Source organism: Chaetodon trifascialis, chromosome 16 (genome assembly GCF_039877785.1).
Source record: "Chaetodon trifascialis isolate fChaTrf1 chromosome 16, fChaTrf1.hap1, whole genome shotgun sequence".
Classification (NCBI taxonomy): domain Eukaryota; kingdom Metazoa; phylum Chordata; class Actinopteri; order Chaetodontiformes; family Chaetodontidae; genus Chaetodon; species Chaetodon trifascialis.
The window spans coordinates 23,890,936-23,918,882 of record NC_092071.1 but is presented as its reverse complement, the minus strand read 5'-3'; the positions used below and the strand labels follow the sequence as shown (position 1 = coordinate 23,918,882).

The following is a 27,947-nucleotide window of genomic DNA, read 5'->3' as shown; positions in this document are numbered from 1 at the left end:
AACACCATCAAGGCCTCGCCTCCTGGTGTTTGCATTGTAAATCAGGCCTGACAATAAGGCGATGATTAGATCCTACTCATATTCAAAAACACCTGATTTATTTATTCATCTTCCTCTCTAGCACAGCATCGAGATGCATAATATCTGACCAAGATGACATACCCACTTCCAAATGTTATTCATTGCATTTGCAGGTCAACCTCTTAACCAACAAACTCAACAGGACAGATTAAATGAGATTTTAAGGGGAGGATGTGCAAATGACAGCTCCTCTGCTCCTTATATCCACAGAAAGGCTGTTCTCTCCTTCATACATCTATGTGATATCAGATCAGGTATCAGAATGGGTTAAAGTGCTGCAATCTGTCACAGTTTCAACATTTAGACAGTGGATTTAAATCTAGCCTTGAGTGTAGGGCTGTGAGATGCTGTCTCTGTTTTCATGAATATGCACAAGATATTATTCACAGAAAGCTGCAGGATTCTAGAAGTGGGATCAATTGATCACTAGTTAAGTCATACAAGCCTGTGCACTGTTGTTTCTAAGAAACTGGCACCATGGGGATTGGGTTATTTTTTCAGAACTGCAGACTGACCTTGTAAAATTATTTCATTATTTTTTCTGAGCATTTTAGTGGGTAATGAAAGCAAATTGACTGTCTCTCGTGATTTTGAGAGACTAGCTTGTCAAAAACAGCATGGAGAATTTTGCATGCCGTTAGAAGCTTGGTTGGTAATCAATAATAAGTGAAGTAAATAAATGTACACATAAATATCAACATGATTTATTTATAAGGTCTAGTTGTTGGATCAGTACTTTAATAAGAATTAAATGAAACGATTCTCTGTCCATATGGACACACATCCACATGCATAGAAATTTAAGTGCCAAAATGAAACCATGAGACCAAAAAGAGAAATAAGTAAGACAGGTACAAAACACAGAAGAGATGCTTCAAATCATCATCAACCATTCACCGGCACGTTTTTAGGATGAACTGTGTCACAAGCCTTGCGATTGGCATGAGGGATGGCCGTGTTGGTCTGAAGAGTCTTCAGTGCTGTTCTTCGCTCTTCGTTCAATGAGGAAATAATCTGCAGTTGTGATATAACTATATATGTAAATATATATGTTGCTATAGGAAACTCTATGTTAACCTCTTTAGGAGCTGTCATTGTTTTAGAATGAAAACAATGCCTACCCATAGCTGCCAGTTATTCCTCATAGCACGCTGATTGGTCTAAACCACTGTGGTTTGACCACAAACGCATAACTTGAAGCCTGGTCAGATGGATTCTTGGCTCGCATGATCTCATGTGATCTCATGAATCCAGCTGCCTCACAAGGTAAACCTTGTCTATCGAGACAAGTGTGGGATAGATTGGCATGAAATTTGGTGCAAACATCTAAGTCCCCCTCAGAAGGAATGCTAATAGCTTTGGTTTTTCAACTTTTCATCTAGTGCCATCATCAGGCCAAACTTAAACTGTTTCACTACTTTGGTTTATAACCAAATACCTGCAAGACTAATGACATTCCCATCAGCCTCAGTTATATACTAAGATGTTTAACTAAGATTTGAAATCATACCTCCTATATATTAGCATGTTAGCATCATCATTCTGAGCATGTCAGCATGCAGACTTTGGTATTTAGCTCAAAGCACCAGACATCTGAGTACTGAGCTGCTAGCATGGCTGTAGCATTGTTTTTTTTGTTTTTTTTTTGTTGTTTTTTTCATATGTTCATTCTTGCATTCAGGCTTGTAAACACTCATCATACTACATTCCCACTGTTCCATCGTCACCCATCTTTGGAGAGTGTGTGGTTTAGCTCAAGAGTGCGATAAAAATTAGAAGATCACACTCACACTCAAGAACGAACTCACCAATGTGGTTATTTTCCACTTTTCTGTGAGGATCTGAATCTATCCACAACTTGTGTGTCTCTCAGCCCTGTTGCCTTTGCTCACTGCTCCTTTAGTCTTTGTAAGTATTAATAATTCAACATGAAAGAATCAGATCTTTGTCATGAACTGGTGTAAAACCTCGGTCACAATCTGGAGTGTGAGAAATGTTCTCCATGAAACTGTTTTCTGTGTTTAAATCACAAGGAGGATTGGTTTTCTTTTTATTACCCTGGTTTGTAACAGGAAGCATTACCATTCTGCATTTAATAGAAGTTCAACACTGTACAATAAATTCACCTTCAAACCAAAGACTACAAGAAAAAGCTTTGGACATGGTTGAAGTGTGGAGACCAGAGGCAGTGATCACATCATATGTGACCAGATATGGATTTTCATTTCAATGCTGGTGGTAAACAGGGTGAAACTGCAGCTATGCCACTGACTAACCTCACATCAATACAGCAGAGGCCCATTCTATGCTCGAGAATTGTTGGAAAATTGAATGCTGAATAGAAGTGTGTCTTACTGCACAAAATCCGATGAAAGAGTAAGACTGCCTCCAATCCAAATTCACAAAACCCTTTGATGTTTGTTGGAATAATTTTATGCCCACTTCTCATTTTCCATTTTATGCTTGCTTTTGAATTTGTATTACGACTACAGGCACTTTTCAAGCGATATGCATTATGAACTCTGTAATAATTCAAAGGCCTTTGTTGAGGAACAAACATGTCATTTGTCCTCAAAATGAATTTTATGACTAATTGTGTAAGCGTACACCTTTGGTGAGCTCAGACAGTGGTTGCCAGATGGTTACTGTCTCCTTGTGTTGGAAGAGATTTCTACTTAAAGTTCCACATTTCTTTTGTGCGTCTTTAATTTCACTATTGAAATGATATGTCTTGTTTGTTGTTATTTCTGCAATATTCTTGTCTGTTCTTGTATGTACATTCACGCTTCAGCAGCCATGGTATGTGCTTATGCGCATATTATGTCTCTGTGTGTGTATATTTATGGATGCACGATTGCCTGCTCAAATTTGGCATTTGGTGGCTCGTTCCTTCGAGGGATGGCGAAACTTTGAGAGGCCGCCTAAAATACTGTGCAGTAATTGGAATTGCTTTATCTTCAGTCTCATCAATTAATGTGCAATTTTCCATTTAATCACTAACACGCTCACTGCATTTGCAATTAAAATGAGGACTGATAACAGAGAAGATGCCTTTCAGCTGATACCAGTTGGAATGAGAACAGAAACCAGAAGACGCAATCAGTACACAAAATGACTCGCAGAGACACGCACATGGCACACAAACAAGTGTGAACACACACAGTGCAAACAGTCATGCTCATATAATGCTGCACTGAATACACACACACTCATGCATACACAGCAAACACAAGCACAGTGTGACATGATGGAACATGCAGATTTGAAGCTAAAACCGCAAATTAGAACTCATCAATGGAACTAAACTAGCATTTAACATCAAAATGTTGGCAGCAGTGGTGGATTCCGATGCCACTCAAACCAAGAAGGGTCTCAGCCAGTTGTCTTGTCTCAGACTTTTCTATTCAGAGACATTGCCAGGGTCTGGGTCTCAGTAGAGTATGAGCTCACTGTCAGGGAAAGTCTGTCATATTGTTTTGAAGAGAGGGATGAGATGTTTGCATCACTTCCTGTCTGGCAACAGGAATCTGAAAACTATCCGAAGTAGAGTTCAGGGCTCAATACACAGATGTGTGAGACTATAGGAGGAGCATACAGCAGGGATTGTATACCACTGAACTAATACTGCTGCAATAGTATTCTTGCCAGAATTACACACATAATCTCTTTAATGTTCCTTCATATTCCTACTTACTGTGTCTGTGCTATTCATTTATACTGTAATAGTGAGCCCATTATACTTTATGGTATATTTTCATTTTGTGTGATATCAATGTATGATATATATTTATAGTATCTTCAGGTAGAATTCTTGTAAAAATTATTTGATTATTAAATTTTCATCAGGCCATACACTCACAATTTATACACTGTAAATCTTCAGCTTTAGTGGTCAGGTGGATTAGCTGTACATTTTTATTTCCTGAGGCGTTAGCTCTGAATGGATGTTGCAACAGAAGCAGAGATTTTGCTCAGATGTTGCAGCTCTGTTTCACTAGCTTATAATCAAATGTTTTCCTCCAGGTCATCCAGCATAAGTGCACCAGTCCACTGTAAATGCTGCCTGCCTTTCATGACCACACAAGGCTGTATGTGGCATTATAAGGCTTTTTTCCAATAAGTCCAGCAGCTTAAGAAATCCAGCAAACATTTGGTCTTTGAACAAATGTTGATATGACTGTTCACATCATTGTTTAAAGCACCAAATCAAACTTTGTTGTGTCAATGCACATCGATTTGTGAGATCAGGGCTTACATTTATGTTTTCCAGTGGGTAAAAGAAGTTTATAGTTTGATAAATAAGTTTGATAAATAAGAGGTTTCATCAAGTTTACCCTCACATTTATGAAAACACCCTTTTCCCCCCTCAGGTCAAATAGTTAATTTAGAGGACATTTTCATGCAGCCTATACACATAGGTTATATGTAGCTTCAGGATGGAGCACCTGCTGTGCTTGCCTATAGTAAGTTGGGATGATGGTAGGGGGTGTGTGTGTGTGTGTGTGTGTGTGTGTGTGTGTGTGTGTGTGTGTGTGTGTGTGTATGTGTGTGTGTGTGTGTGTGTGTGTGTGCGTTTGTATGTGTAATGGAACCCTGAACCAATTAGCTCCTTCACTGGATGTGGGGGCAATGGTTACAGCGGTGTTCCACAGGGTACAGCCCTCAGCCCTGTGGGGTCCCGGCCAATAGCAATTAGTCCAGCAACAAGAGCCCTAATTAGCCCACTTGATTGGCTTGGTAATAGTGCAACAACAAACCAGAAGTCAACACATAGAGACGACCAAGGTGACTCCACTACAATGTGTTGCTTTAAAGCCAGCTGTTCTGTAATTAGTAAACAAGCATAGCTGTCTGTAATTGGTTAACAAGTAGTCGGGTTTGTTTGCAGTGTCATTATAAACCTGCTGGTATGTAAAGTATTTCTATAAAGGGTTCCATGATTGAGTCTTTGTTTTCTTTCTGCTTGGTAGCATTGTTAGATCACTCAGTATTAACACACCCGCCCAACTGTTCTGTCAGCTCTATGCAATACATGCAGTGGGAGACTGGTGGGAGATAGAGCAAAGAAATAAATTAGTAAATGGAGATGGGGAAAAAGAAGTGTGAAAGGGACGAGTGAGATGCTGTGTGAGAATCTCATCTCCTATTATTTAATCATAGCAGCACCTGGTGGCTGCTGCAGTAATAGAATGTACAATCACTGCTTACACTGGATTTATGTTTCTTTTCTTTTTTTTCTGTATCTTTCCCAGTCTCAATGTGAAGCTATCCCATGATGCAACATGTGTCCCCAGCACCTGCAGTGACAATGATGGCCACCCAGAGCGTTCCTCCACCATCGTACCAGGAGAGCCAACAGGTCAGAAGTTTCATCAGAATTTACCTCAGTTCTTGAAGTACCAACTCACCACACGGTAGCTCCGTACGAATGAATGTTAAAGGCCCCGAGAACCTAATTTTCTCAGCTCCTTACTATAAGCAATGGAGTCCTACACAAGTACATTATTTTTAGTTTTTAGGGACATTAAATGTTTCGATACATTTTTGTTTTTGTGTAACTCTTCTTGTTTGAAGTGACCAAGGCTCAGTTGGAAAAAAAAGTGTCATATATTTCTGTGCACCAATCAAAACTTAGCAGTCTAATAGTTTGAGACATTATCTGTTGACAGGTCATGTGTAACACTCAGTGCTACACTAAAAAATACTATGACTGGGGATGTCTTTCCCCAAAACTTTAACTAAAATTCTTGTTTAATTAGTCATGATCATTTAATGCTGAGGCAGTTCTTCTAATTTAAAGGTCATTTAAATTACCATTGATTTTGGTGCAGTCAAACAATACATAATTAAAAACTTCTGAATGTATCAACTACTAATCTTATAAATAGATTATTATAGATTATTATACAAACAATATTTTTCTGAGAGTTTTTTTATGGGAGAGTTGCATGTACAGTAAATGGCAAGATTCTATGGTATTATTAAAATAGTATGAAAGTGATATAAAAACAGACAGAGGTTACAGTTAATACTTTGTGATGACACTGGCTTTACATCCTCACATACATGCATGCAAATGTCTAATGATAATAATAGTAATAACAACTGCAAAATTGAGATTTTTTTTTCTCTTCGAATACCTTTTTATTTGCTCCTGAGCTTATTAAAACTCAGTTGGGTCTCCAGGACTCCAGAACAAACTTAGGGTTAAGTACAATGAAGTGACAACGTTGACACTGTAAAGAATATCAAGTAAAATTTATATTACGGGAATATTAAAATAACATCATGTGATAAACATCTTGAAAGGTTACTACAAACAGTGAGTGACCATTTCAAATACAGCATGAGTCTATTAGAATATTATGGCAATAATGCAGGAATTTTATCTTGATATCTTAAGAGAAAACATATCAGAGGGTTAAGTATCAAATATAATGTAAGTCTCCAAAGGAATATTAAAGGAATGATTTTTCATGTGGCTGAATTACATTATTAAAGATGAGTGGAAGAGTTATACTGCATGTTAAAGTGTAAAATAGGGGGTCAAGCCCCAGCCATTGGTGTTCAACATGACACATGATTCCACAGCAGCTCCGTGTATTTAATGTAGCCTCACTGTGGCTGGACTCAGGCTTTGTCTGACACTGCAGACCATCACATGGAGTGGAGTTAGAGCAGGTTCATCCGATTGCCTAACCCTCCTGCTTGTCCACACCACCTCTGTCTGCTTTCGCCCAGAGGATTAGTGCCAGGGGAGAGCTCCCGAGCTGCAGTCTGCACGCTCGGCAAATGCAAATTAGAGCTAGTTAAGTGTGAAGAAGCTAATTTATTTCCCATTTGGTGCTGGGATTAAGACTTGAAGCCTTCCATCCCACCCTGACTCAAAAAAAAGGGTGGGGGTTGTTAGACTCATTTCCTCAGAGAGAACGAATGGGAGAGGAAAGTGGGGTAAAGGATCAAAAAGACAACAGATTGTGTTTGTAAAGCATGTCACTCTGCTGCCCACCCTACAGCACAACTAACATCAAAAGAAGTTTACAGATTCTAGAATGATTCCATGGTGAAGCATCAAATGTGCTGTGGTTCCTCAGAGCAAAGGAATATGCGGGCTTCAGCTGTATGGCCAGTTGTGGACACACTGTTCAGCTGCTAAATACAGTAACTAAATATTAATCATTTAACAGGAATCTATATAAGACATAAACATGCCTTGTTCAATTGCTGAATCTCATTCATTTTGCTCAACAGCTTCATTACAAGGCTACTGACCAAGCAACAATGATTCATTCCAGCTACATCCTCATTTGTATTCTGTCAGCGTCAGATGCATGTTGCACCTTCTGCCTTTAAAAAGTGATTAAAAAATGATTTAGACCTCACAAGCAGCTGTGGGTTCATGACAAGAAGTAGAAGAAGTCAAGAACTGGGCCACAGCACCTACCTGAGCAACATGTGTGTATCGCAGAACCTCTTGCTTTTCATTGCGGTGACCAGGTTAACATGTTAGAGTAACCACACAGCATACATGAGCAGCGCACCTTAGGCATGGCTGCAGCAGCACATCATCTGGAAATACAGCGTGACGCCTGTTTCTTTTGCAGATCTTGGCAAAAACAGACAGTGAAAATGATCTGTTGACAGTCATATTGACATCACACCAACAACATTAAATCTTTCACTACAGCTTCAATGTCTATATCTGTAGAATATGTCACAGAAAGTTTTTTTTTTTTTTAAACTCAGCATTTCCTGTATTCAGTCTACACTAAATATAAATGAAATGTATAATGAAAGTAGATAAAGTCTGCTTTTCCGTCCATAATTTTGGTCCAGACTGAAATATCTCAACAACTTTTGATTGCCAGAGAATTTGGTACAGATATTCAAGGTGCCAATACTTTGACTGATGATCAAAACACTAAACTAAAGGCATTCCCACCAGCCTCAGCTGCTATGTGTGCTAAGTGGTACCATGCTAACATGCTAATCTAAGAAGGGAAACATGGCAAACATTACATCTGCTAAACATGAACATACTAGCATTGTGAGTGTTAGCACATTAGCATGTAGGTACAGCCTTCCAGAGTTGCTAGCATGGCTGCAGACTCTCAGTCTTGCTTATTACAAGCAGTGAACAAGAGTATCTATTTCAGTCTTCAGGTGAAGAGCCAACCTGAAAACCACCTGATCAGCAACAAAACAATCAAAATGTAAACAAAGTTTGCAATTGTTTTATGTGTCCCCAGATGACGGGCACCAGTCAGCAGAACACCAAGACCCCACAGGTCCATATTCCAGCAGCCTCTGCAGCAGGAAATACCTCTGTCAGTGTGACCCTTGACCCCCAAGCCCAGCTTGAATCTGACAAGAGGGCAGTTTACAGGTTGGTTCAATCTCCCATGAGAGGTTCATGTGTCATTATAAGGTTTGTACGTCTTTCTTGGGTGAATTATGCACAAATCTGAACTCCAAAATATTTGCCAGAATCAGAATTGTCACAGTTAACATAGAACACTGATTATAGTCAACCAGCATTTTGTTTTGCAACCATCTTGTTAATCACTTTGCCTTTTGTTAAATAAATGTGATGATTTGTCAAGCTAGTTTTGGCAGTATGCACCATTCTGCCCCTGGATTTCCCTCCACTTTTTCTTTCTTTCAAATAATTATTGCATTTTCTCTGCTGACTTTAAATCTTAAATTGCCTTGATGCGCAGTTTGCTGATGAGGGCTACACACACTGGTGTTGTTTTTAATATGTTCTCTGAAAGTAGCCATGGCATAAAAACCTTTGAAAATTGTACTTGAAGAGTGCCTCCTTCAATTTTCACTTAGTGTCATTTGTAAACCAAAGAGCACCGTCAGTAAACGCTTTCACTCATCAAAGGCGACCAGAAGCACCCTCAATTCCCTTCTCTTTGAATTTGATAAATTGACTTTAAAATAAGCATTTGATTTACAAGAAAGAGTCAGGCTGTTTCTCTGACTATGTATACTGAGATGGGTTCTGCCCTCTTACAACTCTGATTAGTAGAGTTAGACAATGAATGAATGCATACAGTAAATCAATTAAAATGCTTTGAAATGCTTTCAGTCATTGTATCAGATTATGAACACCCAAGAAGGCTAAAGGACACCAAAACACATTTAAATCAAAGAATTCATCAGAAAAATAGTTGTTTTGTGTAAGGTTACAGCCTTAAATTGTAAAACATAATTTATTTCTCTTTCACGCCAACAGTCATTTTCAAAGGTAAGCATCACCCTTCAAGTGATAGAGACCTCACTGTGGAATTAAACAACTAGATTGCTATTCTATAAATGAACCATACTGGGGGGGTGGGGGGGGGGGGGGGGGGGGGGGGGTAGTAGTGGAAGTATTGTGGAATTTCTTTCTTTAATTTCTTTAGAGTTTAAGATTCATTTGCAGTAGGCTCATGTATCTGATCAAACTGAACTGTGTATAAGCTTTTCTTCTTTTTTTGTCACCCACATTTTTGGATGTTTACAGATGACCCTACAGGACCTTGTTCCAAATTTGATTATGTTCTTTACCACATAGGAGTGCTCAGAGGCACCACCTTGTTTGGTGTCATAAATTATAAAAAAAAAAAAAAAAAAAAAAAAAAAAATCACCGCTGGGGGGAACCCAAAACTCTAGTTAAAAAAAAAAAAACCTCTCTCCTCTCTCAGCTTATCACTAGAATATTGATGCGTCCTATAATGAGCTTGTATTATCTATTTATGAAGTGAATTATTCAAAATACAGACATTTTTAATCAGGCTGGGCGATTTTCTGGTGTAGGCAGCAAACCAACAACTTACTAGACTTGTTGAGTTGAACGAGACACGAGCTGCCCTGCTCTGTCTGGCACAGCCCGTCCTGAAACGATGACACTGCAGACGGTGTAGGCTGTCTGCCCCGGCTCCTCGGGTCCCACCCGCGGGTATCCACCACTGCTGTCTGAGGAGGTGCGGGCCCCCATGCTCAGGCCTGAGGCAAGCTGCTGTAAAGTCCTTAGCAGCTCCTCTGAGATACAAGCCTGCCTTTGATGTGAGCAGCAATGTTTGGAGCAGCTCCAGGTGGTGGTGGTGGTGGTGGTGGTGGTGGTAGTGGCTGTAGTCTCAGTCCAAATCAGCTCCTCTACCACTTCCACATGGGTTTTTTGGGTCTCCAGTTTCCTCCTCTTAATTCCCTAAACCAAATACACAGGAGAGCAAGAGGAAGCTCAAAGTATCAACTACAAGACAACAAGCGTGTCTGTAGCAATGATACAAACCTTATTATTAATAAGTTTATTTAAATGGGGTCTCAGCTGTCCAGCTCTCTTGTTTTCTATAGAGAACACATTAATGTTAATAATGTTATTTCTTTATTAGCTGCTTGATTGCAGTGCCTGGGATCTGTGTATCCATTCTTGGGTGCATTAATGAATATGAATATGTTTTAAACATGCACTGTAAGGGAGGACTTACAGCAGAGTACATTGTTTGTTTGGGGTACTGTGGCAAAAAGGCTGGAAACTACAATGAGCTGTAACCACCAGGAGGACAGTGCACATATACACTTATGGTATGAGTGACTTTCTAGTTGTACTGGCTAAATCAACGCATGGATTAAAAGACAGTTCATCATTTGGAAAAACAATTGCTTTCTTTTTTTCTTAGAGTGTCAAGTCAAGTCAGTTTTATTTATATAGCCCAGTATCATAAATCACAATTTGCCTCGAAGGACTTTACAATCTGTACAGCATATAGTTAGATGAGAAGACAGACATCAACCTTATGTCTATATGTTAAGAATGAAGCTAGAGTCAGAGCATGGTTAGCTTAACTTAGCATACAGACTGAAAGCAGGCAAAAACAGCTAGCCTGGTTCTGTCCAAAGTGGGAAAATGTCATCCAATACCTCAACAGCTGGCTAATTAAATATCTTATTTATGTAACCAGTACACAAAACAGCTTATGGCAGTGGTAAGCAAATAGCAGCCTGCTGGTGAGCCAAATCTGGCCCTGTAACAAAAATATTAGCACTTATTGTAAGCTGATGAAAGCTTCCCCTGTTTCAGAACTTTTGCATTATTTTTTAATAAATTGACTTTAGACAACAATATAAGTACAAGGCTCTTGTACATACCAATAAACATGACCTTGTATCATGTAATAATAATAAATGCCTCTCTCTGAAGAGAGGAATGGAAGCCAAGGCTACTGTGTCTCCTTCTGTGCAAGGCTACTCCAGTCATCCAGTTTAAGTTTGAAGTTCCTATGAAATGGCAGGAGGAATGCAATTTGCTTCTGCACATTTGCGTGTTCCCTGTAAAAGCAGGCAAACTTGTCGTGGTCTATAACATTCAAAGTGCGTTACACCCCCTTTGCCATGCAGCTAACGTTAGCAGTCCTGTTAGCAGTCCTGTTAGTTGATACTGCCCAGACTGGGAACTGGCCGGACCAGGATCAAACAGCCTCTGAAACCAATGGAGACCAGCAATAAGTAAAGCTATTTGTCCAGAGTGAGTCAGAGTAGCTGGAGGACATCAGAGGGAAAACCAACTTGCATTTTTGTACAGTATAGGCATATAGTTTGTGAGGCTCGGCCTACAGAAACGCTCCAGTGGCATCCTTTTCTTTCTACATCCATGTGGCGTCATAAAAATTCAGAAAGCATTTTGCAAAACACAAGATTGGTATACACCCCCGAGTGCAGGATGAGTCATCAACATTTTTTTTATCATTTCCTAGGAAATCTAAATCACTATCAGTGAGATGATTAATTTTGCTCGAAAATATTTAAAGGCTACCCCAGCAATTTAGACTAAGCACTTCCACAAAATCCCTTTAAAGAGGGATCAGGGTCCATATTATTAAGTTTTACAGGCAAATGTAGTGGTACATTATCAGTGTCTGTGTGTGACACAACAGGGGTGCAAAGGATGAGAATAAAAAAAGATGGGAACTTGAATTAGTTAGCAGTGAAATGGTTCTATGGAGAATATAGAGCCAGCTGTGCCTGTAAATGTGTATGATGGCCAATTAAGATGTTGTGATCAACAGTGCCAGAGGTAGCACTGAGCTCAGGGAGCAACAAGAGCTGGGGATTCACCAGCATGAGCTGCTAAAATATGATTATTTGTAGGTCTTAAGTGAAATCCTTGCTGTTCTGTATTCAGTGGAGGCTGAGCACATTAGAATTTTTGGAATTATTTTTGCCCATGCAAGGAGCTAATGACTAAACGCACCTTGTTACCTTGTTATAAACGCAATTAAATTTGACTTCACAAGTCCTGTCTCCCACAGTGAGTGAAATTATGCAAAAAGACACAAATAGCACTCTTATTTTAATAGAAGTCTGGTCTGCCAGTGTTCCTGTCTCTACACAGTGCTCATATGGAGGCTGTAGACTTTGAAAAGAGAAAGGCACAGAGAATCAACATCTCTGCCATTTTTCTTTAATTATTTTGCTCAGGAAGTCTGTGTGGGCTTTAATGTTTCTTTTCACTAATTGCAAGAATGCCAACTTTATGAGGAGATGTGTGGTTTCCTCTCTCCCTCTCTCTGTCTCTCTGCCTACTTTGTTATTAGCAGCAGAGTAAATGTGTGATAGGGTAATTAGCCTAATGAGTTGTGGCATTTACTATAAAGATCCTTCTGGATTCTCTGCATCTTATTAAAAAGCTGGTAAGGCTTTTGTTTTTTCAGGTTGTGGATGTGTTTGCAGCTGATGGAAGCTGATTCCATTCAGAGATGGAAACATGCACTTAGTTGAAAGAGACATCATAATAGTCATTCTTTTTTAAAACAGAAATGTCCTTATGGTGCTGAGAAACAACTCGAGGAGAAGAATTGTTTTTACAAGAACATGCTGTTTTAAGGTCACTCTTTAATGAGTTTGAGACAACTGCTTGCTTGCTTTACATGTAGAAAACTTAAGGAATCAATGGTAAGCAGTAAGACAAATGTATTTTTCACAAGTCTTCACAGGCAGCATTACACATCCACTGTATATGTAGTCAGAGCTGCACTCACACACATTTTCACATTTTCACACACACTATTCCACAAAGAGAGCTGTTCTGTATATTTTTAATTCTTATAAGAACCTATTCATCACACATATCAAATTCCACTTGGCTTGAGATATAGGTGTTCATCATATACAATATAACATATTTTATTTGCACCAGAAAGTAAAAGAAAAACAGGAATAAAATTGGATTTATTCTGTGTTTTGACAGTGGTTGGATCCTTTTACAAAGATGCAGTGCAAAGCCCTGTATGGAGCATATTATCATTCACTCCCCTCCATAGTGGGTCTTTGCTGAAAGCCTCTCTCATGCTGGTCAGCCTGGGTATTTTGCATTGAGACTAGATTTAAGGTTTTGTGTGTGTATTTGTGGGAAGGTTAACATGCCGTCATGCTGACAGTCACCAAACTCCAAGAAATACTGGAATTTATTCAGCCTTGGGTGTGTTTCTGCTTGCATATGCACTTGTTGTTAATGGCACAAAAGAAGTGAAGATTTGAAGACCTCTCATGTCGTACACATCAGGAGGGAGTGTGTTTAATTTGACACGTCCAAGCATGGCGTTATCCACATTTGTGCTTGCCTGTGTGTTTGTCTGCCTCTGTAATGCACCATAAAGTCTGTTTATCCTCACTGACACAATGCATCAATGCATCCTCGACCACTGTGCTGCTTTTCCAGCAGCGCAAGGACTTGCTGTCTGACGGGCTTAAAACAGGCCGTGCCTCCTCCATTTAGCAGGTCAGCGTGTGTTGGTGCTCAGCCGCTGCTGAAAGCAGGAAACTGTCAAAGCTCAAGTAGTTTTATTGGCTGTTTCTTTCAGATACCCGTTTTTATGAGTTTCCTCACTGCTTGACTTTGGATGAGACAGAAAGTCCACAATTTTCTTTCTTTTTTTTTTTCTTTTTTTTTTTTTTTTACTTGGGCAACTTAGGAATATATATTATCTTTTCTTGGCACAATAGTGGCCTACAGCAAACATAGAAAAGAAACATCATTTGAACTTTACAGCTGTCAAGTAATGTCCTCTGGAAACATTTATCCATTCAGACTAAATTTTATATATATATATATATATATATATATACACCCACACCCCCCCCCCCCCCCCCACACACACACACACACACCTGCTGTGGTCTTCAGGTCTTCAGCCTAATTCCACACAGGCAACTGTAGACTCAGCCTGCATTGGTGGTTATGCTTGTCGTTGGGAGACATGTTGTTCAAACCACAGAGTAGTTGGAGCTTTTTGGTTCAGGAGGGCTCAGAGAAACAAAATCCCAAGTGAAGTTCAGGACCAGACATGAGAATGAAAAGGGGAATTAGAAAAGTAGAGAAAAGCAGACAGGTTTTATTCAGATAGTGCCGGGGGTTCTTTGTGTATGTGTGTATGTACACACATGTGTGTACTGTATGTGTGTGTACCCCAACCCCCCCTACACACACACCCTTACACAGGGTGTGCTTCATACATGTAGCCTGAGGAAACTGGGGCCTTGTCAGGAGCAAACACAGCAGGACTCCACCACAAACTGGCTTCTAATATACGGGGGTACAGCAGGCCTGATTAGACTGGCAAACAGTGGGGGAGCAGAGAGAGTGAGAGAGAGACCTCCATGTGTGTCTCTCTCCAACTCACACACACATTCAAACCCCACCTCCACCTCTCTCTGTACCCTCTTGGTGGCCTTCCAGATTATTGCAAAAGCCAGCAAACATGACTTGTTCCATAGATGGCTATGCTGCTTTGATTCAAGCTTCTTTTCATGAAGTTTTGCATCTGCAGGTTTAATATTTTCCATTGTCTAGAGAAAAACTGATAACTCCAATTTTGGTAACCATTTGTGAGGAATAGTGCCTGCTGACAGTGGAAGTCCATTCTTGACCTGGAACATGTGAGTTGACTGACGTAGTAGTAGTAGTAGTAGCTGTTCCTCAGCAGGCTTAGTTGCACATGTGATGGAACTGCAGATGTTCAAATGAGCTCCCTCTCCTAAGTCTTAGCACTGTGTTGTCTTTCTGCTTCCGTTTTCCCATCTTTTGCCTTGCATTTAGCATCAAATATGTACATTCATCAAGTGGCCAGAAATATGACCAAATAAACAAGTTCACCACATCAACTGTGAAGGTGATGAGCGCTGCATTCAAATGTATTTATGTATCTGCTGCCTCTAAGTGGCCAAAAAAAATTAAGTAAATGTTTAAAATAACTTTTAATCAGGCTTTGCTCAAGCCTCCTTTCCTAAGAAGAACTGGACTTGGACTTTGATGACTCTGATGCACACAGTTTGCTTCGAATGCCATACCAACATGTAAGAAAGGCATAAGCACTCATGTTGCTCCAGTGTATTAATATGCTGACTGACAGGGAGATAGTTCCCTCTTGGCCTTTAGTACAATATTTAAAAAAGAATCTCACACAATCTTTTTTCAGCTCCAGAACAACTACAAAATTTTGCCAACTTTCACTACACAACAGAAAATTTTTAAAGCACGTTTTGTTTTGCCTTTTATAACATCAAATTCAAGTGGCACCTTATTTCCTTCTTTAGCATCTGACTCATATTGCAGATGTCACTGGACCTGCCATGTCCCTCACCTTCATTTTTAAGTCATCACGTTCCCCCGCTGGTCTCTGATTCACCGTTTTGGGCTTTTGGTTGGTGACCCAGCACGGTGCAGTGCTGGAGGGTGGGGACCGTGCTGACTCCACTCACTGGCCGTCCTGTAAATTGCTCTTTTATGGCCCTTGTAATGATCCCCCAGCCAGCAATCTCCACTCCGTCGCACTGCAGATAGAACCTGCCGCTTCTGGCAGCCGACATGTGGCGGGGGGGTGGGGGCTCAGGATGGTTGCAGGAGGTAGTGGGAGACTGGAAAACACACATTGCGTGGCCATGCATTCACACCCACACACACACGGGCAGACACATGCAGCTAGGTTCACGTTCATAAAAATGCATGCTTTTTCACACCCCATCTACCTTAATCCTGACTTCCTGTGTAAAGGTCATAGAAAGCGCTGAAGGGTAGTGTTTTTACCTCACTGCAAGTTGGTGAGGTCCAACTGTGCACAATGGTATGGTATGATGTCAAGGATAGATGTTTTATCATGCAAACCCTGATTGCCTTGATAGCTTTAGCCTTTTACATCATTTAATACATATCTGGCTGTTAGCCGCAGAACACCAATGACAGGGTAGATCTTCCCATAGAGCTCTGACACTAAAGCTAATCTCAAAAACCCATGATGATGATCTCAAAGGTATCATATCAAATTTGAAAGATGTTTGTTCCTAGCTTTTTTGCACAATATCTCGAGGCTAAATAACATCAATTTTGCAAAACACACCACCCCTCAAGATTTTTTTCCCTCCCACCGAACAGCAAAATGACAGGTTAAAAATTACCTCTTTTTTAGCAGTATTGTTTTAATGGCTTTACATAACATCTTTAAGAAATGTCTGTTGACACATCTATAAATGAGCAAAGGGAGGGAAAGAATTTGTGTATATTATGCAAATGTTTCAGGCTTTTGCATTTTTTTGTTGTCCAGACAAAACTCTCACCATGTATGTTAAGAAGTTGTCAGCAGATTTCAGTAACATTCCAGCTCAACAAATTCTGATGAACAAATGCATTTTTTTTTTAATGTACTTTACTGTTTCTGAAAGTTAATTAGATTCATTTCCATTATACAAGACATGGGAGCTCTCTTGTTAGCCATAAAGAATTTGGCTCAATTTGGACAGAATCAAAGCTGCATAATTTGAAACGTATCTACAAATTTAGCAGCATGGAGAGGGTTGTGCATCAGTAAACCAATCTGAAATTACGATGAAATACAGATTCAAATGTCACTTTGTTCACTCTCAGATCTCACATCAATTAAGTGTCATATGAAGGTACTGTAAAATAACACTAAACATCAGCGCAGATGCTGAGTTTAAAACAAATAACACTTAATAGTTGGTTGCCTTTACAAGCTGTACTATACTGGACAGTTTTTTTTTTTATTTAGTCAGACTCTTATTTAGTTATAGTGCCAAGAAAGCAGAAACATGATAAGTTGGTATGTTGTTATAACTCTAAACTTCCATATGTTGTTCAAACAATCAGTGCCTGTCAGACTCACTGCAGCCTTTTGATCAAGTATACAATGATCTGGAAATGCGGTATGATGCTTGTTATGTAGTATGGCTGTGAGCTGCTTTTGTATTTTTTTGTGTGCCTATGCATAATTATTGTGTGTGGATGTAGTGTCATATTAGATTTGCAGTTGTCAACAACCGGCTACTGCTTGGTAAAGGCCTGTGCACAGACATCTCCTACCCTACTGCTACCCTCTCTCAACAGCACAAGGCCAGATGACATTAGGACTCATTCCAAGTATGCAATAAAACTTTAATTGAACCATATAAAACAGTCATTGTTAAATTTTCTAGCCCACGCTGTCTTCTCTTTAGGCATCAACTAAATTTTTTTCTTGTTTTAACAAGATATAAAAGCTTTCTTGGTATAACAGCACAAGTTATATAATAATGACAAAGGTTTTCTTGTTTTCACAAGATATGATGGAGTTAGGGCTGCACAGTGGTGCAGCAGGTAGTGCGCGTGCCTCAAAGCAAGAAGGTCGCTGGTTTGATTCCTGGGTCGGGCCTTTCTGTGTGAAGTTTGCATGTTCTTCCCGTGCATGCGTGGGTTCTCTCCGGGTACTCTGGCTTCCTCCCACAGACCAAAAACATGCTCATTAGGTTGATTGGTGACTCTAAATTGCCCCTAGGTGTAAGTGTGGTTGTTTGTGTATATATGTTAAAAGAGCTTGGTCTGTACCAGCTCTATATGGAAAGTGTCCTGAGACAACTTCTGTCATGATTTGGCGCTATACAAATAAAATTGAATTGAACTGAATATGTTGCCCTGCGATCGGCTGGCGTCCGGTCCACGGTGTACCCTGGAGATAGGGTCCAGCCCCCCCGTGGCATAGAAAATGGATCGATGGATGATAGAGTTAAGGAGATAGATTAATATGATCCTTTAACAGGAAATGTTTTTTTTATTAAAAGAGAATAATTTGGTATGTAGAAATAACAAGACAAATGTCAATAATATGAAAAATATTTTTAGGATGACAGGAAAAGAATCTAGTTATAAATAAGGAAATCTTCTCTTTATAATAAGACAGTAAATATTTTTGTTCAAGGGCTGCAACATGTAGCATTAAAATATTTTTCTAGTAATATTTTATTTTGAAAAATGCATTCATGTAAACATTAGTTGTGTACTTTAATGAACGTAATAAATCCTGAATGAATGAATAGAAAACGTGGCTGTCTTTTAAGGGCTGTGTGAGGCAGCAGCTTGGTGAACAGCATATCAACATCTTATCAACAGTCTCTTAATGAGACTTTTTCAGTCTATTGGTCTATTAGTGGGGGCTATTGGTGTTTTGTCTGTCATGCACACACAATAATATATATTTACCAGCCAATAAAGGTTCTGTGTACTCTCGAGCTCTACCCACAATGCCCCTGGGTCCTCAGGCCCTGCTGTGCCACTTCTCCTTGGCAGCACACGTGTGAATAGATGTGTTCATGTGTGATTCCATTTGTGATGTTTAAGGCAGCACACGACTCGTATCATTTTGTTGACACTAGTGGGTCGACATGTCTTATTCTCTTTTGTTTATAGACATTAACATTTGTAGAATTAAAAAAAGAAAGTTAAATTATATCACCCCATTGGCAGAATTAACCACTTTGTGTAATAAAAATAACACAAATAACAAAGAATGAATGTAAGAGTGAATAACTTGTTAAGACACCATCTGCAGTGCCGAGAGTCACCCTGTTTGCTCTCAGTTAGTCCCCCCCTCTCCTTCACCCCCACCCAGATTCTTCTCCACCCCACCACAAGCAGACATTAAACAGACAAGGCAGAGGCTCTCCATTCTGCACGTGACCCTACTGTTTAGTATTCCTGCCACGTCTGGCTTAGGGAGCGGCATTAAATTGGGATCAGGCAGATTAGAGTATAATATAGACGACTATTAAAGGCTGCAAATGAGAGCCATGGGTTAGAGCCTGAGCAGGGACCCAGTCTGCCTCCATGTCAGTGCAGTCCCCTGCAATATACACTCACATGCATACACACACATGCCTGTCCACAACGATGACACAGTGTCAAATAAAAATGGAAAAAAGGTGACCTCAGTAGATCATCTTTAAGTAAACAATTACAAAGAATTGCAAAAATGAATTCTCTATACATGTATTCTATTCTATGTATTCAGTTGATTTAACCGATTTATTATGGGCTGCTTATGGTCTACATTCGTCACCCTTTTTAAGCTACATCCTCCTCCACACTCACATATTCACAACTTGAACAGAACTACAGGTGTGAAAGTCACCCAAAGCTGCCTCGACATTCACATGTAGGATAGACAGAAAATTAGGCCACTCTCACACTTTCAGAAATTAGTTCTGGTCTGGTTTGTATACACACTGACTTTTTTTTTATAAACAAATCCAAATCTGACATCAAAATCACATTCCTTGAACTGGCAGCCAGTCAAGCAGTACTTTACTGCACCTTGTGTTTATTTATCATCTTTAGTGTCACAATGAGCTCAACAAGAAATGATTGGTTGTAAAAATTAATAGTCAAGGCTGCAACTGGACCTCCTGTATCATAAATATGGACAAACAGGCAGAAACTCGGGACAAACAAAAAGGCGTCTTATACAGTAATTTCACAGGTGGATTCTGTGGATGTATTAAGAGAAGACAGGGTGATATAAAAGAGTCACTTTCAGATGTGTCAGGGAATGTCACAATAGTGATGTGCATATGTGTTACCACAGTTACCAAATGATCTTGAATAAATACATATGCTATTTAGATCGCTTCCTAACAGTTAATATTCAGGAGATGGATTTAGTTAACTTCTCGGTTATCTAGGTCCTGTGGTTGGTCTCCTTTCTGAGACTTCTGCCTGGTTGCTTAGTCCAAGCCAGAGTGTGATTGACAGCTTTCACACTAGCCTGAACAAACGGAGACACTTAGAGGTTAAAAAAATAAGACAGATTAAATTAAGAATAATCAACTTGTTAAGAAAAAAAGAGACAGTTCAGTTTACATATTTAAAAACTTAAATTTCAGTAATTACAACTTTGCTCCATGCAGATTTGAATATTTGACACTGGCACCCCACAGTGGTAGAAAACCACCCAAGAGAAGATTGTTTTGATCCAATGACCCAACAATAACATAAATATATCACCAACACTGGGTCAAAACCACCTGGGACAACTAAATGAACCCCTGCTGAACCAGAGATTTTTTTGTTTGTGGTAGTAATGAAATACACACTGTAGCAACAATGTATACCTCCTCCCCTCAGTGTTCAGGAAACACACAGACTACACCAATTGTTACCGTGATATAGCTTTTTATACAAACAAAAATGCTAAATTTAAAAAAAGATCTTACAATCACATTAAAATTCTGCATGAAGGGGTTTTTATGTAACCCAGAGTGAGAAAGTTTGATGCATCAGATAATATGAAGATACAGTCCTGCATGTGGTTTGAAGCTTTCAGCAGGGTTTGAATGACAGTGTCTTGCATTGGAAATCCTGAAATTACTAAATGCATGAGAATAGTAAATTCTTATGTCAGTGCTTTTTGCTGCTAATAAATGTGGCTTTATTTCTTGAAGATGTATTGTTATACTCTGTACAGCTAAAACCACTGGATGTGGAAATAAGGAAATATGCTACTAGTAAGCAGCTTACCAGGGCTGCCAAGAGACCTTATTATGATGAATTTGATGGGGACATATTTTGAGAAGTTTCCTCGGATTTCCTCTAAGTCCATAACACCAAGGACAGAATGTGTGTGAAAGGACGGAGGAGGCAGACTGCAGAGTCTGGATGGAGTAAAGACATGGGAAGATCAGAGGCCACCGCTATAAAATGTAGTTCTTTGGCGCACAGATATGCATCCGAGCCAAAACTTCTTATTCTCAGTCAGTCTTCTGTTCAAGTTCTTCTCAGATTTTATGATGGTATTGTAGTATTGTCACCCTGGCCATTAGACCTTTCTTCCAAGTGGAAATGCTCAATAACTTGGCATGTACAGCAGCACAGTATGGACCATTGCACAATGTATCTGTAGGATCTTATGTGAGTGACATTTCCTATAAAAGGCAGATGGTAACAATGTAGGTGACACTGTGAAGCTTAGTGCTGTCACTGGACCATATCCTATCCACTTAAAGATCTTTTTTTTGATCTCTAGCCTTGTCCGTATGTTCAGCATGTCCTTTAGGGAATGTCCTGGAGCTGCCACGCTAACAGTACAGTGAGGGAGGGAGAGGGATCTTGGAGGGGTGCTCATATTATGTCTTGAATTCGTCTCTCTTGGATTTTTCCATTTAGTCACCCTGTTAGGAGTCCATAATGTGTGTTTGCATATGTACATTAAAAAAGACTAAAGACCAAAGAAGTACTGCATTGGCAATATGTATATGCACCAAGACCCTGTAGACAAAGTGGGTAGAAATATGTATAAGATGAATATTTTCCTATGAGAGTGTCCTTACATGTCAATAAAAATGTTATATCATAATGCTTGCATAGTTATTTGTGTAACAAATGTTTTGTAATTGTGTAACCAATTCAAGTGCTTGCTAAGTGGAAATAAAGTAAACTAATGTCAAGTTTGAAAAGGGAAAATCATGCTTGTAGTGCATCAGCAAAGTGTAAACTTAAAAACTGAAAAAGAAGCTTGCGGTGCAACTAGAGAGTAGAGAATTAGACAGTGTTGTAACGGAGAGAGCTGACATTCCTCTGATTTATATGAAATATCCCTGATGAACTGATCATTAGACCTGACGGACAGAGTGGGCCTTCTCTTCACAGAAGACCAGAGAAAGCCAATGGTGTGGTTACAGCGACTGTCACTGCTGCTGTGTTTAGCAGTGTGATTGTAACTGTGACTCTACATTATGTACACATCAACATCATGTCCTTTCATCATCAGTGGGAGGCGATGTTTTATTTACATTATTCAAGTATACTTTCTGTTTTAGTTCTTGAAAATGAATAATGTATCCTGCTGATTAGAATGCATAACATGAGCAAAACAGGATTAAAATATGGTGAATGCATTCTACCAAAATAATCAACAGAATTGCAGAACAATACATAATGGTGTGTGCTGGATACTTGGTCTTGCTGTTGTTGAGGATATTTGTGTGTGCATGTGTGTGTGTGTTTGTGTGTGTGTGTATGTGTGTGGGTGGGTGGGTGTGTGTGCGTGTGGCCCCAGACCCACAGTCATGATAGTTCACCAATATAAAGAACTCAGTTGATATGTAACATTTGCAATTTGTTCGCAGTCTTTGCCTCATGTACTGATGAGAGTGATGTAAATTGCAAATTCATTATTCTGCTTTCAAGGAAAAATCCATTTTGAAAACCGGTACTATCTTGCGTTCCTTCTTTGTCTTACTTTCAGAAGGTACTGTGCCAATAAAGACAATGTAATGTCACATCGAAATAACACAGTGGAATTTCACAGAAACAATTTTAGCTATATGTAAAACAGAAGTGTCAGATTTCGAATCAAAGAACAAGTGTTTCTTTCTATACCTGACATCTTACTTCTACATATGCACATGTGGGCACACCCACCTTTGATTGACTGAATCCACACTCCAGGTCTGGAAAGGTTGTCTTGGCAATGTAGGAAGTAACCAGCTGAGGTCCAGTGGAAGCGACAAGTTAGTGGCTGCACCAATGAATTGGAATGAATAAAATTCCCCAAACTACCACAGTGCATTAACTACCTAGTTTAAATTCAAACTTTAAGAATGCAGTAAAATCTGGATTTTAAAAGCTCCAGTTCTGGCTTGAAGCACCAACCTTTACTACTGGTACACAATCAATAATACAGACATGAATTAAGATCAAAGCCTACTAAAAGACACCATCTATACAAACTGTCTCATACTCAGTCTCTCTCTCTCTCTCTCTCTCTCTCTCTCTCTCTCTCTCTCTCTCTCTCTCTCTCTCTCTCTCTCTCTCTCCTCAGACATCCACTGTTCCCACTGCTGGCATTGTTGTTTGAGAAATGTGAGCAGGCCACACAGGGATCTGAATGCATCACATCAGCCAGCTTTGATGTGGACATTGAAAACTTCGTGCACCAGCAGGAGCGAGAACACAAGCCCTTCTTCAGTGAAGATCCAGAGCTGGACAACTTGGTAAGCAAAGTACATACATGATAATCATTAACACACCATGGCCTCAGCTTCTTTCATTTCACAAAGTCATTGTATTGTGGTGCTTCTTCAATAATGTTTTAACCAGTGCAGAAATACTAGTTAGTTTCGGGTACCTGCTCAACTTAATTAAATAATGTGAGAGAAAAATAAAGCTGCAGGAATGCCTGTTTGTCTGCAGTGCATCCCATCTTTACTGCTCCTAATCATTCCCTCCTTTTTCATGTAATCTTCTTCATCCTCCCCCTGCACTTCCCCTTGCACAACAGCTAACAGTAATTGCAAATTAAGAGAAGGAGGATGCTGATCATGTTCACTGAGAAAAGAGTAGGAGGAGCTGAAGCCAGACAGAGACAAAGACAGCGACAAGAAAAAAAAAAAAAAAGTGCACTCCTGCCATTACAGTACTCGGGATGGCAGGCCGACAAGTGCTGAACAGTCAATTAACCCTGCATCTGTGTGTTTTATGAGGCACTGGGTGTGGGCATCCCTCCCAGAGGGCACTAACTCTTCCACAAGGCAGTAATGTTACACTGGGCCTGACTGGCTGCGATGGGCAAAGAGTTACTGGTCCCTTGATTAAGTGAGTGCACTTTAATTAGCTGATTTATCTCCTCCTTGGCCTAGCACTTTTCTGTCCATTCTGTTGACCTTGAGGTGTGACTTTGAGGAAGTACACTACAGTGTGCCACACAGAGTTGAGAAATGCTAGGCTGTTGATGGTGAGATAACAGCAGAAGAGAAGAAAACACAGAATTATCTGAATACCATATATAAACTTCTACACTTCCACAAGTGAAATGATTTTTTTCATAGTTTCAAACAACATTCTAAATATGTTCATCCATCCATCCATTATCTATACCGCCTATCCCTTTCGGGGTTGCGGGGGGCTGGAGCCTATCCCAGCTACAATGGGCGAGAGGCGGGGTACACCCTGAACCGGTCGCCAGCCGATTGCAGGGCCACATGAAAGGACAAACAAACATTCACACTTACGGACAATTTAGAGTCATCAATTAACCTAATGAGCATGTTTTTGGTCTGTGGGAGGAAGCCGGAGTACCCGGAGAGAACACACGCATGCATGGGAAGAACATGCAAACTTCACACAGCAAGGCCCTGCCTGACCTGGGGATTGAACCAGCAACCTTCTTGTTGTGAGGCACGCGCACTACCTGCTGCGCCACCGTGCAGCCCTAAATATGTTCATGTGTTTGCCATTATAAATATCTATAAGGAGATAAACCAGGACCCAAACTGTATCCTAGCAACACAGCTGCAATAAAAATGGTCTGTTAAATATTTGTCCATTAGTGTCATCTATGACAGACATTTCTCTCTGACCCCTGCTATTGCATTCATTTAGATTATGAGAAAATGTCTGGCCAGAGCAATAATGTCATTATGGTGTGGGGAGATTTTGCTCAATAGCTTCAGGGGCATCAGTTTGTAGAACATGCTCTGTAACCTGCCTTATCAGCCTTAAGAAACAACTAAAGAGTTCGCTTTGGGCCATGTGTCAGTGGAGATTCTTCATGTACCCTGATGCTTTTTTAAAGTCTTTTTTAGCTTGCCAGGAACACTGAGAAAAATACTGAGAAAGACACAAAACTCAGTAATCAGCATGACTACAATGAAATGAAAACTAATAAACACCACAATATATTAGTGCCTCCACACAACTTAGCCTTTAATAGTAAGCAAAAAGCTTAAACAACAGGAAGTGTCCAAAGACTTGTTAAAACATTGGTTTGTTTTTTTCTTTTGTTTTTTATTGTTGCAGGTTAATTGCAAATAAGTTACTCAGCATGGAAAAATTGCATTGTTAATGAGCTCAGTTCGAACATGAAAAGTCTAGCCTACGGTCATGCCTGATTTTTAGCCTCACATTAATACAGTGATATGGCTTAAAAAATAACTAGAGTTTGAGTTTCATTTTTTAAAAGACCTATTTTAGGATGGAAGTTCATTCAGACATTTAGGAACAGCGTGTGTAACAACATATCTTAGAACAAAGGCACACTTACTAACTTTTTTGAGCTTTCAGCTGTGTAGTCGTCCAGTCTACATCTCATTAAGATGCTGTTGAAAGCTCCTGAAATGAGAGCAAGTGTACATCAGATCTTAGATTAGATTGTGAGCAATAAAATCTAACATGCCACATTCTTAAAGCCCCTTAGAAAAGACATTCCATTCAAAAATGGGGAAGGTTAATGTTCGTGTCAAAGGTTTGGAGTCAAACCTAACCAAAGTTAAAAGAAGAGAGAGAAGATCCTTTGTGATGTACATTAGATATTAGCTTGTACAAGATGTTTCTGTTGCAGCTAAGTCAAAGAAATGCATTAAACAGACAAAACCTTATTATAGACATACTATTTAATCAACCTCACCATCATGTTATGATGAAAGTCAGCTAATTTGTTTGTTTAAATGTTTAGTTCACAAAACCAGCCCTACAGACAGACAATGGAGAAGCTTGGTCAAGTCAATCAAGGATGTCAGGCTCTGGGAGACTGAAGGATGAAAGAATTACAGCCCCCGTGTATGCTTGCAATCTATATGCAGCTCTGGAATAAAATTAAAATTGAATGTCACTCCTTGTGCATCAATAACAGAAACCGCTGCATGCACCTTCTTCTCATCACATCTCACCCTTTAAAAACAGGCTGCAAAACCTCATCTCACTTGTTCCACATCAAGTGTTGAGTTTATTTTAATTACTGTGGCCAAATGCGTGATTGAATACGTCCACAGCTGATGTGTGTGATCATCTATATATCCCTGTATTTTGAACAAACTTCCATCCACTTATTCAGGGCCTGTGTTAAGGGTTTGAAATAAGGGTTTTAAAGAGCAAGAAATTAACCAGACACCAGAAAAGGAGCCAATGAATTTGTATCTTACAGACAGAACGCTACCGCAGGTCCTTCATTTCAACAGCCTTCACACTGTTCAACTCCAGCATCATTTAATGCAGCACTGTGTTGATGTTGTTTCCCATTTCAGCATCACAAACCTACTATACTGCACCACTATTATTTATGCTAATATATGCTCACACCCATGACATATTGTTCAATTTTCACTTTGTTGGATATTTTTTCAACTGTGCAATTGGACAAACACTGTATTTATTATCCATCCTGACTCAAGCAATTCAGTGTGACTCAGTATTTTCTCAAGTGCAATTCAACAATGGCATTGGTAGATTTTCATAAAAATGGCAAGTCTTTTATCATCTGTACATAATGTACAGGTGATTTTTTTCTATCCAGTATGCTTTTTATCTTGATCCTTCAATGCCACTGTTTTTGCCTTTTTTTTATACATACTGGCTGTAACAACCTAGTTTTCTCAGCTTAGTTTTTTATCTTATCTTATCTTATCTTATCTTATCTTATCTTATCTTATCTTATCTTATCTTATCTTATCTTATCTTATTTAAAGGACCAATCCACCATGTACACAACAATCTGTGGCTCTCAACTGGAGGTGTTGGATTTAAAAGAAGCGAGAATTTATAAAACAGGAGAGATCTCATGAAAGATAATATCCGGATGCATTGTGGGAAATGCAGGATCCAGGGTTTGGGGCACTTGGCCCATACTGGGCATTAAACCCAGGATATCTCACCCTCGGTTTTTTGCCATTCTTTATCTATCTGTCTCTCAAAAGTACTCCAACTTTGTGGCAGTGACAGAATAGATCTTTGGACGACTGCTTTAAAAGAGCCACAGTTTTTCAGTGTGATGTTGGGAGATCGTCAGTCCATAAAGTTTTACGCAGACAGAAATATCTGAGCAACTGGACTGTTAAGAAAGTACAGACATCTGTGGGCCCCATAGGATGAGTCCTAATGGCTTTTCATCCAACACCACCAGCTCAGGTGAAACGCCTTGAGAGCTAGTTAATAAATTGCTAAGAAATTTGATCCAGATATCCATGGTGCCCATAATTACTTTGATGATCTCCTGACTTTCCATTTATCAATAGAAAGAATTTATGATTTATGACCAAATGCCTGCAAAACAAATTCCCAGCAGCTTCAGTTGAACATTGTGTTCCGTGCAAATTGTGCTACCAAATGATGCTATTGTCAGCATGTTAAGACTTTGACAGCATTTAGCTCAAAGCAGCGTATTGCCTAATCACAGCCTCACAGAGCATTTCACATGCCTGTAGACTGTTTGTTTCTTGTGTTGTTTCCCAATTAAACAAATAGTCAAACAGTATTAAAGCAAGGATTGAATGTATTTTTTTGTTTGTTTGTTTTTTTAATCAAACTCTCTTAATGCTATTTGGTAAATTTTCAGGGTGGTCTTTCCCCCAATACGTCAGTGCAGAAAATGCATAAAGTAATCCAATATATATCCCTTTACAGTCCATTTTATACCATAACATCTTAAAAACAACGTTAAAAAGTATGCAATAAAGGGATCCAGTTTCGCAGTGTGTTGTGAACGTGATCTGTTTATGGTTTCTCTCTCTTTCTCTTTCTCTTTCTCTTTCTCTTTCTCTTTCTCTTTCTCTTTCTCTTTCTCTT

At 39.5% G+C, this 27,947-nt stretch overlaps 1 protein-coding gene across 2 annotated transcripts in view; it reads left to right on the top strand.

Annotated features, from left to right (window-relative positions):
• Positions 1 to 27,947, top strand: part of LOC139344282 (homeobox protein PKNOX2-like) — a 102,690-nt gene that overhangs the window by 64,446 nt on the left and 10,297 nt on the right. For both annotated transcript variants that reach the window (XM_070982326.1, XM_070982325.1), the window contains exons 3-5: positions 5,334 to 5,440; positions 8,331 to 8,467; positions 23,212 to 23,383. In XM_070982326.1, coding sequence (XP_070838427.1) covers positions 5,354 to 5,440; positions 8,331 to 8,467; positions 23,212 to 23,383 — 396 coding nt within the window. In that variant the 5' untranslated portion in view covers positions 5,334 to 5,353. The remainder of the gene's footprint in view (positions 1 to 5,333; positions 5,441 to 8,330; positions 8,468 to 23,211; positions 23,384 to 27,947) is intronic.